At 38.1% G+C, this 13,031-nt stretch overlaps 1 protein-coding gene across 1 annotated transcript in view; it reads right to left on the reverse strand.

Annotated features, from left to right (window-relative positions):
* COL11A1 (collagen type XI alpha 1 chain) overlaps window positions 1-13,031 on the reverse strand; it is a 256,753-nt gene that overhangs the window by 90,768 nt on the left and 152,954 nt on the right. The window contains exons 35-36 of the mRNA XM_063299875.1: window positions 7,017-7,070; window positions 1,641-1,694 (exon numbers count right to left, since the gene is read on the reverse strand). Coding sequence (XP_063155945.1) covers window positions 1,641-1,694; window positions 7,017-7,070 — 108 coding nt within the window. The remainder of the gene's footprint in view (window positions 1-1,640; window positions 1,695-7,016; window positions 7,071-13,031) is intronic.

Genomic DNA, 13,031 nt, shown 5'->3' on the forward strand with positions numbered 1-13,031 from the left:
TTTTCCATTGGCTACAACAGTAATAATGCTAATAAAATCAACATAATTAAAATTTATAACATACAATATAACTAGCATCAAAAATACATTTTGGTAGTACACCAGGATCACTGAAACTTAAAGCAGTTTTTACTTGTTGTCAAAATACAATGAAACATCTGTTCTGAATTTACAACAAAACCTTGGTTTAATAGACTTTAATTCAGCAGACTTCATATAATGGAGAAATTTGGATTCTTCCCCAAGAGACACACATTAAATGGGGTGTGGGGTGGGCAACATTATGATTTTTGTGGGTGTTAGGCACTTTTGCCTTCATGGGTCCCTCCCTTCCCCCAGAAAAATAATAGTATTAAAAATTATATTGGTTGGAGTCTGGCGGTGTCCAAATAGAATAAATAAATTAAATTAATATGTTCTTCATATTTTTACAGGTAAATACGGAATATCAAATAATATATGTATTATTTTGTAATAATAATCAGTTATTTCTGATTATGATATCTGCTGTGTATGATCCAAGTTACTAAATTTTAATATTCACCCTCACAATATTCAAATTGTGTGCATTTCTTGCCTGTTTTTAATTAAAAGGCATGAAAATGAAAATAAATAACTTCATTTCTATTCATCCTGATTTAAAAAAAAAATAAAACATATTTGTGGGCCCTAGGCATAGTGCCTATTGTGCCTAATAAAAAAGTCAGTCCTGAGGGATGGGAGAGGCGTTGTTTGCTAAATTGAAGTTTTACTGCTAATGATATAATTTATGGCAATTACATAATGACACAAATGATGACACAAATGACACAAACTGACACAAACAACAAAGATTTGGATTTAGTGGACACTTGGCAAACACATCTTTCCCACAAATGGTCTGTTAGTTTATTTTATGTTCACTTTGACAGAATGAATAGGAAGAAGCAACAGTAATTCAGTTAAAACTTACTGAAGTCTATGAATGTAGCAGTGAATTTTTGGTCAATTTTTACAAAATCCCCCAAAGTGGGGGTCCCTGAAAACCTTTCATGGGGTCCGCAAAGGCAAATAAACAAATATTTTACCATTTCTCAGTTTTAATTTCTAATACAGTACCTATCAATAGATATAATCCATATATAGCAAAGTTCTTTGGGGTCCTCTTATCATTTTTAAGAATGTAAAGAGGTCCTGAGACCAAAATGTTTGAGAACTGCTAGTCTAGAATAACAGGAATTTTGCAAGTGTTATTCATTTGGGAGGCTTTACATGAACAGAAGGTCTTGCCAAAGGTAAACATAGGTCTCCTGAACTGATATGGGATGCACAGGCAGGTATATGGCATTGCTGAAGTCTCTACAAGGTACTTCAGAATGGGAGAAAACAGTTCACTGAACATACCATTGGATGTTCTGGATCAAACAAATCCTATCTGAAGCACAATTCTGGGATCTTATCCATCTTTAGGCGGACAGCCAAAGGTGGCAGCCAAAAAAGAGCCCTAATAGCCTATTTAACAATGATACTCAAAAATAAACCTAATTGCCCATTTCATGGAACAAGAACATAATTAAGTTCTTTTTGTTATTATATGAATTGCATTTCCACCCAGTAGCTAAACAGATGAACATACAGAGCAGTATAAACAACATGCTTACAGTTTCTCCCCGTTGTCCTGGGTGCCCAGGCAAGCCATCCTTCCCAGGTGGTCCCTGGAGTGGGAAACAAAATAAGTGAAATGTCACTTTCAAAAAATGTGCGCTCTTTAGTCAGTCACCTTAGTGACACATCTGTGTTTCAAGCTGGCTCTTCAAACTTACTATTCTCTGAGAGAGTGGTTATGCTTTGTTGATTGCCTGGCCATGATCTTGGTTGATTACCTGATATACCCTAATGAAAAACAAGAACTGGAAAACACTCTCTCATATCTTCAAAGAGTAACAGAGAAAAAATATTTTTCTTGCAGCTTGACCTGGAAGAGACCAAAATGCTGGAAAGTTTGGGGGAATTTAGCTGATCTAGAATCAGCAAGGGTCTTCTGAGATTCCAAAAAAACATTTTCTTAGGGCATCTAATGACAGCTATATTGTATTCCAATATATTTTACATCTATTTTTACACACAAAACTAAATTGTGGAGATACCATAAAGCTTTCCCATTTCATTCCTACACAAAGGAGATTAAACTCTGCAGTGCTGCCCTTTGACTTATCATCATTTGGATAAAGGGGCAGAACTTAATAGTGAGTTCTTACTTTCATATCAATGTGATTTTCCCTTCATTTTATTTCTTCATTATGAATTCATGTCTCCAAAACGCTTAATGATCTCTCCAAAGACAATAAACATTCTTAAGAAAACCAATATCTTTTGTCTTCACTTAACCCTAAACTTAGAGGGACGCGGTGGCGCTGCGGGTTAAACCACTGAGCTGCCGATCGGAAGGTCGGCGGTTCGAAACCACGCGGCGGGGTGAGCTCCCGTTGCTCGTCCCAGCTCCTGCTCACCTAGCAGTTCGAAAACATGCAAATGTGAGTAGATCAATAGGTACCGCTTCGGCAGGAAGGTAACGGCATTCCGTGTCGTCATGCTGGCCACATGACCCGGAAGTGTCTATGACAACGTCGGCTCTAAGGCTTAGAAACGGAGATGAGCACCGCCCCCTAGAGTCGGACACGACTGGACTTTACGTTGAGGGAAACCTTTACCTTTACCTAACCCTAAACTTGATGTGATCTATTTTTCTTTCCCTTAAAAAGTTATGGGATCTGCTAAGTGAGTGAAGTATGTTAAACAATGTGTTTACAAAAGAAAAAAAAGATAACCACCACTAAGGGCTTGCACATACGTATGTATAACACATACTCATGTAAAGATGTCTGTGTTTATATTTTGCAAGGAGAAGTTGCTTTTGGAGATATGATTTGAAGCCTTGGCAAGACGTTTGTGTTAAACAATTTTTATAGCAGCCATTTTGTTGTTTATTCGTTTAGTCGCTTCTGACTCTTCGTGACTTCATGGACCAGCCCACACCAGAGCTTCCTGTCGGTCGTCAACACCCCCAGCTCCCTCAGGGACGAGTCCGTCACCTCTAGAATATCATCCATCCACCTTGCCCTTGGTCGGCCCCTCTTCCTTTTGCCCTCCACTCTCCCTAGCATCAGCATCTTCTCCAGGGTGTCCTGTCTTCTCATTATGTGGCCAAAGTATTTCAGTTTTGCCTTTAATATCATTCCCTCAAGTGAGCAGTCTGGCTTGATTTCCTGGAGGATGGACTGGTTTGATCTTCTTGCAGTCCAAGGCACTCTCAGAATTTTCCTCCAACACCACAGTTCAAAAGCATCAATCTTCCTTCTCTCAGCCTTCCCTATGGTCCAGCTCTCGCAGCCATATGTTACTACGGGGAACACCATTGCTTTAACTATGCGGACCTTTGTTGTCAGTGTGATGTCTCTGCTCTTAACTATTTTATCGAGATTTGTCATTGTTCTTCTCCCAAGGATTAAGCGTCTTCTGATTTCCTGACTGCAGTCAGCATCTGCAGTAATCCTTGCACCTAGAAATACAAAGTCTCACTGCTTCTACATTTTCTCCCTCTATTTGCCAGTTATCAATCAAGCTGGTTGCCATAATCTTGGTTTTTCTGAGGTTTAGCTGCAAGCCAGCTTTTGCACTTTCTTCTTTCACCTTCATCGTAAGGCTCCTCAGTTCCTCTTCACTTTCAGCCATCAAAGTGGTATCATCTGCATATCTGAGATTGTTAATGTTTCCTCCAGCAATTTTAACTCCAGCCTTGGATTCCTCAAGCCCAGCATGTCGCATGATGTGTTCTGCGTACAAGTTGAATAGGTAGGGTGAGAGTATACAGCCCTGCCGTACTCCTTTCCCTATCTTAAACCAGTCTGTTGTTCCGTGGTCTGTTCTTACTGTTGCTACTTGGTCGTTATACAGATTCTTCAGGAGGCAGACAAGATGACTTGGTATCCCCATACCACTAAGAACTTGCCACAATTTGTTATGGTCCACACAGTCAAAGGTTTTAGAATAGTCAATAAAACAGAAATAGATGTTTTTCTGAAGCTCCCTGGCTTTTTCCATGATCCAGCGGATATTGGCAATTTGCTCCCTAGTTCCTCTGCCTTTTCTAAACCCAGCTTGTACATCTGGCAATTCTCGCTCCATGAATTGCTGAAGTCTACCTTGCAGGATCTTGAGCATTACCTTACTGGCATGCGAAATGAGTGCCACTGTTCGATAGTTTGAACATTCTTTAGTATTCCCCTTTTTTGGTATGGGGATATAAGTTGATTTTTTCCAGTCTGATGGCCATTCTTGTGTTTTCCAAATTTGCTGGCATATAGCATGCATTACCTTGATAGCATCATCTTGCAAGATTTTGAACAGTTCAGCTGGGATGCCGTCATCTCCTGCTGCCTTGTTATTAGCAATGCTTCTGAAGGCCCACTCAACCTCACTCTTCAGGATGTCTGGCTCTAGCTCACTGACCACACCGTCAAAGCTATCCCCGATATTGTTACCCTTCCTATACAGGTCTTCTGTATATTCTTGCCACCTTTTCTTGATCTCTTCTTCTTCTGTTAGGTCCTTGCCAACTTTGTTTTTGATCATACCCATTTTGGCCTGGAATTTACCTCCGATGGTTCTAATTTTCTGGAAGAGGTCTCTTGTCCTTCCTATTCTATTGTCTTCTTCCACTTCCATGCATTGCTTGTTTAAAAATAATTCCTTAATAATTCCTTGGTAAAAAAGCAGCCATTTTACCAAACCTTTTCCCCAAATTGTTATTCCCCTTCTGGGGATCCAGCTCTGTGCTTGAAATGGTAATTGTAAGTTTTCATACTGTAATGCAGTGATAGCCCCACAGAACCCTAAAGTGAAGCTGGGAAATTCTGTTAACTGTTTTTCCAATTAAATAAAACAAGAAAAAGGGAGGTGGTGCCTATCTATCATTTAGCGAAATGTGGTAGCCATGTCAGATAGCTGACTAGGGGTGTCATGAATGGGCTGCAAAATGTTGGGTCATGTAATTTAATGCTGTATTTTTATTTTTGGTGGGCAGGGGGAGTACCTGTTTGATTTTAAATGCCAGGTGCAAAATAACTTGACAATTTTAGGCACAACGTTCAATGAATTGATTTGTTCTTTGGAGATGCTGGAACATTTCAATACAATTTCAGCCTGGCTATACACCTATTCTACACATCAGTGCAAACTTGATCTACAAGTAGAACTCAAAAAAGGTTTCTTCTTTCCTAAGAGATGCATTACAGAAAAGCGGGCAATGCTTCCCACTGATTCAAATGGGGCTGATCAATTCCACTAAGCTAAATGGAAGCCTAAGCATTCTGCAAGCTTGTGTATTAATCCATGTCAGTGAATGCTTTGGTTCCATTTATGAAAATAGCATTTTAAAGTCAATAATGCAGCTAGTATGAGTAGTGCACTCATTTTTGATGATAGCATGCCAATAACAGATCACATACCTCCCCATTCATTTCATCGTTTTTTGTGGGGATTAATGTAACAGAGATGGAGAGTGACCTCTAGTGGTATCTGATCTCCCCTGCCGAGAAAGCTATGCTGCACGCATTGGTGTATCAACTGGAAAAAATGGGAATGAAGTGGCTGTGCATGCACACCTGTGGAAATACTTGGGAACAGCCTTTTAAACAGGAGCCAGAGTCTGGAAAAAGGCATATCTGCTGCAATAATTCAAAAAGAGGTGCTTTCAATGTGTTATATGTTCTAAAGCACCTCTTTTAAAGGATTTGCAAAGACCTAGTAGATAATTCCCAATAATCAAGCCTTTCAAAATTTCTTTTATATGGGCTTTGCACAAATACACAGCATGTTTTTTTAAAGACTGCACTAGCAAGGGCATTGCAGAAGGTTTATTACATAAAAAAACAGCAAAGGAGTTCAGCCACAGAATTAAAACTACCTCAATATACAACATACTTTTTAATATATCATTCATTAAGTCATTCATCCATTGTGTTTTTAATCTATTCAAAAACACATTTTCTGAGCAGATATTGAAATAATTGCAAACTGCCTACTTTTAATTTTTATCTGCATAGCTTTTGTTGCTTCTTTTCAGCCATTTTCTATTTTGTTATCAGTTTACAGCAAGCACATTTGTAAGTACATTGCTCTACAGAACCAGCTCTGTTTTAGGTACTTTCTTTGCTAAACAGAATGTGCTCTGAGCTGATTTTGGATGTTTAAATTCAGGTCTCCATTTGCTATTACTGATGCAAAGCACATGTTGGCCTTGGGCTGTCACTCCACTGTTTTTGCTACTTTCATATATTAGAAAAATCAGCTCACATTTAGTTAATCATCAAGCTTTTCTGAGCTAAATCTGGGACAGCAGAAAAGGACTGGATACATCATAAACCATCATAAAGATCAAGCAACTCTGCTCTTAGAGGGAGTGATTCTACTTACTAATCTTCAACACATAAGTCAGAAGAAACAAAGCTGGATAAGAGCTTGGTTGAGTTCACACAATGCAGAATTCTCATGGAGAAGCAATACTTAGAAGATCTGGTTCATCCACATGGAATCCTACCCATATTAATAAAGTGCTGTAGGCAGACAGCAGGATGGAATTGTCTCCACATGTTCTCACAAATAGTGCCTCTGAAGAAATGTCATTAGGAGACCTTGAATATATCTAAAGTGTTTGAGTAGGGATGAGGATAGTCCCCCCACCCTGAAACAGATCTCTATCTCTGTGAGCAGTTGTATTCAAATCAGGCTAGGGACTTGAAAACAAAAATATATGTAGGAAAACTATGGTAACAGTTATAATATTTAATCTGAAGGGAGTACAGATTTTTAAAAAAGCAACTCAGTGAATAGAATTAGAATGCCTGAAATCTGTTTCTGTTATCTTCACAGTAGGTTAGAGTATTCTCACAATACCTGTAATACATTGATAAGCAATGCTTAATAATCAGTATTTATTTCAATAAATTTTCCATCCTATGTTTAAGACAAATACTTACAGGAGGTCCCTTCGGTCCTGGAAATCCAACAGGTCCCTGGGGCCCTTGTGGTCCCTAATATCAAAGAAACCAACCAAAACATTGGTAGCATATTAGTAGAAGCAGCATCACAATTAGCACAGAGAACAGTTCAAGTATATCAGGCAAAGCTTTGAGGTTCAGTAGCACAGAAAATTAAGTGATTGCTTGCCCATTTGTAGCATTAGCAATAGACCTGATAAACAAAGTTCCCTGTCTAAGCAAAACAACTCCTCCCCCAGTGTAAACACAGACAACACAAGTCTAGCCCAGTTTAACACAGGAGATTTGGTTTAAATGCAATGTCAGCTGCCCAGATAAACAGCAAACAAGCAAGTAAATATATACAATAAATAAGGCACCCCACCATCAGCTTTGTTGGGCATACTCATGCTTGTTCAGAAAAAAAACCCAGTGGCCAAAATAAACCTTATTCCCAATTAATAGAATAGGATGGCAGCCCTATGGTAAAATTTTCAGTTCTTCCCCTATTTATTTACTGATTTTTTGTAATACATAGTACTTAAAGATAAAGTGGTGGGGTGGGTGGACCCTTGAATTGTTTCCTTGAATCTGCCACTAGAAAGAACTGGAATCTTCTTCTCAGTCTCTGATTAGGCTGTTTCTGAAACAACTACTCTTGTATAGAAATTCCAGATGCTATGTTAAAAAAGCAGACTAAGTCAGGGTTACATTGTTCATTGCTGTCTGGACTTAAATGAAATACACAGCAAGAGCTGAATTACAGCTGCCTTTTGCAACACGAGAAATGTATGAGGTATATATAGGAGAGAAGTCTTTATACAGGAAGCAGAAAATTGGGCAAAACACAGACACACTCAGACCTGCTAATATGCGAATCTGTTTATATATAGTTCATGTTCAGATAGTTGGTTGCTCAGCCAAGGTTTTATAGCATGATCTACAATTCCTATACTCAACTGACAGGATTATTGCTGAAAACAAATTAAGGTGCCAAAAACTGCTTACAAAGGAAGAATGCTTGCCTGAAGTTAAAAACACCTGAAAGGAAGCAATATCTGAGATTTTTTTCTTCATTGCTTTATTACTCAGAGACTATGAACAAATATGGCCTCTATTTTGAAATAATGATAGTTAATACCACAAATAGCACTGGTTTGTTGTAACACATTACTGAATAGACAACTGAATATTATTTTCTTTCATCCCAGCCTATCACATTTAACCATTCGTTTATTTCAATGAGAATCAAACTAATTCTCATTTTGTGAACTAACCTTTAACCCAAAATAAAGTTAACTCCCCATTTTGGAACCTCTGCAACTGCACTGATAATTTTAGTGAGGGCTGTATAAAAATGTACAATATTGCAAAAACATGTAACAGAACATGAAAAAAATCATATATTAGAGAAAGAGAAATCAATTTATGGAAAGACAATAGTCCAGAACTTAATTATCTCCCCCCACCTCCAGTTTTGATGTTTTGGCATAATTTTTATTCTAATTTCTCTACCCAGGTTTCTTCTTTGAAAGAAAGATGTTTTTCCTATCATATAGGAAAAAACATCATTCAGTAAATAAGACATCCTCAGCTTAGTGTCTTTCTAATGAGTTGGACTTCAGCTTCCATAATTTTTGGTCATATTGCAAGGGTATTGTAAAAATTGAAATCCAACATATTGGGAGGGCATTGAGTTACTGAAGGTTCCAGTAATAAAAACGTATCTGACAAGCAAGATACTTCAGTTTGATTTGTTTTGAACAGCCTTCTTTGTTTTTAAATCTGTACTTTTTTCTTTGCTGTATCAAAAGCAAAATTCATATATTTGTGCACATAAACATAATTAACTTTGGGGTTAAATTTTCTTTCCCGTTTAGGACAAGTGCACACTTTTTACATTCTAATGATATGTCTTAAAAGTGAACTCTGTGTAGATTTGATGCTGTTTTGAAATAAATCCACTGACAAATACTACAACTGATTTATAGCCCTCTTTAGGTTTTCCTTTTACAGAAATACTGGCTAAAAATAGAGTAAAGGCTTCAAATTTCTAGTTTTTTAATGGAGTTGAAAACTTTTTTTTTTTAAATGCAACTGTTATTTAGCAGAATTTTAATTGGTCTGTATTTTTAAGCAAATTGATTTAAATATACTGTATATGTTAAGCAAAGTTGTGTGCAAAAATGACTAAGCTTTTCCTTCTGATTTTTCAAACTCTCAGAATGATACAGAAATTTGACAGAACTGCTTCATGACTGAATACTCAGAAAACCAGAAGAAAATTTAGACTGAGCCTTAACATATCTTCAAATATGCACGCAGTAGAAATGGAACTGTAATATCTTGCCATGGTAACATTGAGAAAACTTTCTGTTCACCGTATGTATTCACTTGACGACATGAAAAAGATCCCTATACATGTAGAGTGAACATGCTGAATGTTCAGATATTATGGGTACCAAAAACAGTGAATAAAATTTGGAACTGTGAATGGCTGCTCTCACATTTGTTTGAAGAAAGTTATAAACTTGAGTTCACACACTTCAGTGATGCACAACCTGAGACCATATATGTACACCCCTCCCTTCCTCCCCCCCCCCCCCGCATCTATCTATATCATCCTTTGGACACATTGTGCGAACATCTAGCTCTCTGGAGAAGGCTCTAGTGCTGGGAAGAAGAGGATGGCCAGCAGCAAGTTGGATGGAACCAGTTACAGTGGCAATGGAAAACCTGAAGGACTAAGTTAGAGACAGATCATCTTGGAGAAAATGTACCTATATGATTGCTAAGAGTCAACACCAACTCCAACTCTGCCAGTAAAAAATGGAAATAATGAACTGGAAAAGGTCAACAGCTACATCTGCCTTGGTCACAAGATTACTATGGAGGATAATACCATAAAAGAAAATCTGAATCAGATTAAACTAGGTTGGAGAACATTTGGACAATTTTGTGCTGTATTCAAAAGCAGCAGGGGAAATTGTTTAATCAGTATGTGCTACTTCGGCTGCCAAGTTATAAAGCTTGAATGTTAAACTCAAAAGCAGTAAAGAAGTTGAAAATGACACAAAGGAGCACAGAGTGGCAAATGCCTAAAACAACATGATGTGACAAGAAGTATATAGATCAGCAAGATCAACAAGAAAGAAGTCACATCTGCCTACTTCAGAACACAGGAACTGAAATACCTGCCTATAACAAGCCCTATATGTTATATGTGCTCCAGGGTTTAAATTTTAAATTCTTGCAAACCTTTTCTCCTTACACCATATCCACAAACTAATTCATACACTGATTTTTGTTCTTTGACCTTATCTCCTCAACTCCTTCCAATCACTTCCCTTCCTAGCAACATATTCACTCTTCTTTCATATACATATTTTACAATTCAATCTCATCCATTCTCTCTATATGACCAAGCTATCTCAACATACTTCTTTCATATTGGTCACTCACTTTTGTATCCATCCATCCATCCATCCTTAAGTTTTATTTTTCTTACACTTGTTAATTCCAATTGCATTTAACTTACTTTTATGTTTCTGCTTATATAGCAAACTTTTACTTCCATATTACAAATTGGACAGAAGGACACTCCTTACAGTGTCAAATTTCTTTTGGCAAATACAAGAATTATAAGCAGGTGTAAGCAGGCATTCAAGCAGAGATCTCTGATAAGTAGGTCTATTCTGTAAACAACCAGCTGCAAGCTCCTGTCTGAAGAGACCCACCACTTTACTAACACACTTAGTTAAGTTTTTTGTGGTCAAAGACCAAAATATCAAGCATGTACAGTACAATAAAGTCCAATTCCAACAGGTAGAAACAAAGGAAAACCAGGAAATTAAATAATTATTAAAATTAGATTTTTTTAAAAAAAATAATGGTTGAGGCAAGTGGTCTCGTTGATTGTTTACTTAATAATGAAGGTAGCAGTTGTCCTCTCTGTCTCCCTGTTAGATTGCAAGTGATCTGCCCAAGGAAAATGGAATTTAATATCTAACAGTTTAAAAAAAATGCCCTGCAAATATAGAACACGAAGTGTATGTCTCTGTCAGAAATGAGATGATTAGGCATGGCTCTGAAAACATGATAGACGAACAAACAAGCCGTCTCGGGAGCAGAGGGGAGGCCCCAAAAGAGGATGAAACAAGCTATCTCAGAGAAAAAATTGATGACAACATACAGAGTCCAGGCCTTTGACAGGTGTCAAGTCAGTAATAAAACCCAAAGAAGCTTGCTTGGTTGTTAGTTAAAGGCTCGACAAAGTGGCAGGCATAACAAGAGCACACATAGGCCTTGACGTCTTCTCAGAAATGAGGCCACCAAAGACCTAGTACAGAAGGAAAGTAGCCTTAAATACTTCACAATGTCAAGTGGGGTCATTGTAATGGCAAAACTGTAAAACCTCCTCCCTCATAAGAAACTATGTATTACTAGCCACGTAATGCATTCCCCCTCAACCCCAAAAGAGAGTACATAGGAATCCCCTTGAAGTCACCTGTCTGAGCACATACATAACAGGTCTTGCTCTTGCTGTGTGCAAATTTGGTAAGTATAGTGAATGTAAGAATTCCAGCTCCTGGAGCCTCACAGATTGAATCTATTGCTGGAGGCCGTTGGGCAAAGTTATCAGGTTGCAGGATAGAGATGGACAGAGATTGTCATGCTTGCATGAAAAAGCATCTGCTTGCTTTTTTTACAAGCTGGGAATATAGGTTAATATTAAAATGGGAGAAAAATTGTGCCAATCTAATTTGGTACTGAATGAGTTTCTGAAATATCTGTAAATGTTCTGCTTCCTTGTAGCCCATTCAGGGTGCAAAGTTCCTTCCAAGAGGTCACACCAATGCTGAAAAGCATCTTTGATCACTAAATGTTTTTTGTTAAAAACATCATAGCTCCTCTGTGCTGGCAATTGCTCTCTAGAATAAAAGGTATAAGGCAGAACTCATTTTACAAAAACCTCACTCAGCTGGAAGATTGTCCCTGAGCAATTTTAGAAGCATCAGTCTGAACAACAATGGGGTGAGTAGGATCTGGGTGGATCAGAGGAGGGCCTGGGAGGCAAAAGTTTGTTTGAGAGAACAAGTCTTGTTGGGCACTGGGATTCCACTTGAATGTCCCCCCCCCATTTTTTTTGTTAAAGCTTCTGTGCAAACTGAAAAATCAAAGATAAAGTGGCAATAAAAATTAGACACACACACCCCGCTGCATCTCCTCAACATTTGGGCAGGGGGTAGTGTCAGGAAACAGTAGAGTTCACCTTGAGGAGACAGTCCACCTGGATGCCTTTAGAAGAGCTATAGTTCCCTAGATAATTCAGTATAGGCAGTTCAAAGGAACCTTTTTCATTTTAGCATACTGATTGTGTTAGCAGAGCCAGTCAAGTATAATTCTGCAGAATAAATTAGCAGGCCATCCAAATATACTATCAAGTAAGAGTCCAACTTGACATGAAAATATGATTACTAAACTTCATTAAGACTGAAGGAGCAATGACTAAATCACATAACTCTGTGGTCAAACATTCCATGATACAAGTTAAAGGCAGTTAAATATTTGTGCAGATTAGATTTTAGGATCCTCTAAAATTTCACTTGGTAAAAAATGCAACCATTCAAAACGCTTACAAAGGAGAGGAAGGGAGGAGTGATCCGTTATAGTTACAGTATTCAGAATGCAGTAATCATGAACCACTCTCAAAAAAATTATCTTCCTTTTGACAAAAGATGTGGGAATGCTGGCTGTGGATGCAAAGTGGAGAATGACCCCCTCTGCAAGTTGTCAAGAAATTTCTTTAGATAGGCTAGTTCCTTTGAGGACATGAGATACTGGCATTTACCATGACTCTGACTTCCTGGAGCCAAGTTTATAGAATAATGACAGGATCAATGAGATTAGATGGTTCATGTCGGTCCTTTCCCCCAAACATCAGAGTACTTGGCCGATAAGACAGGGGGAAAGTGAGAATGGGGGAGGGGGCATTCAGGCTCCGCAAGCAGCCAG

Source organism: Candoia aspera, chromosome 3, assembly GCF_035149785.1.
Source record: "Candoia aspera isolate rCanAsp1 chromosome 3, rCanAsp1.hap2, whole genome shotgun sequence".
In the NCBI taxonomy this organism is placed as follows: Eukaryota; Metazoa; Chordata; class Lepidosauria; order Squamata; family Boidae; genus Candoia; species Candoia aspera.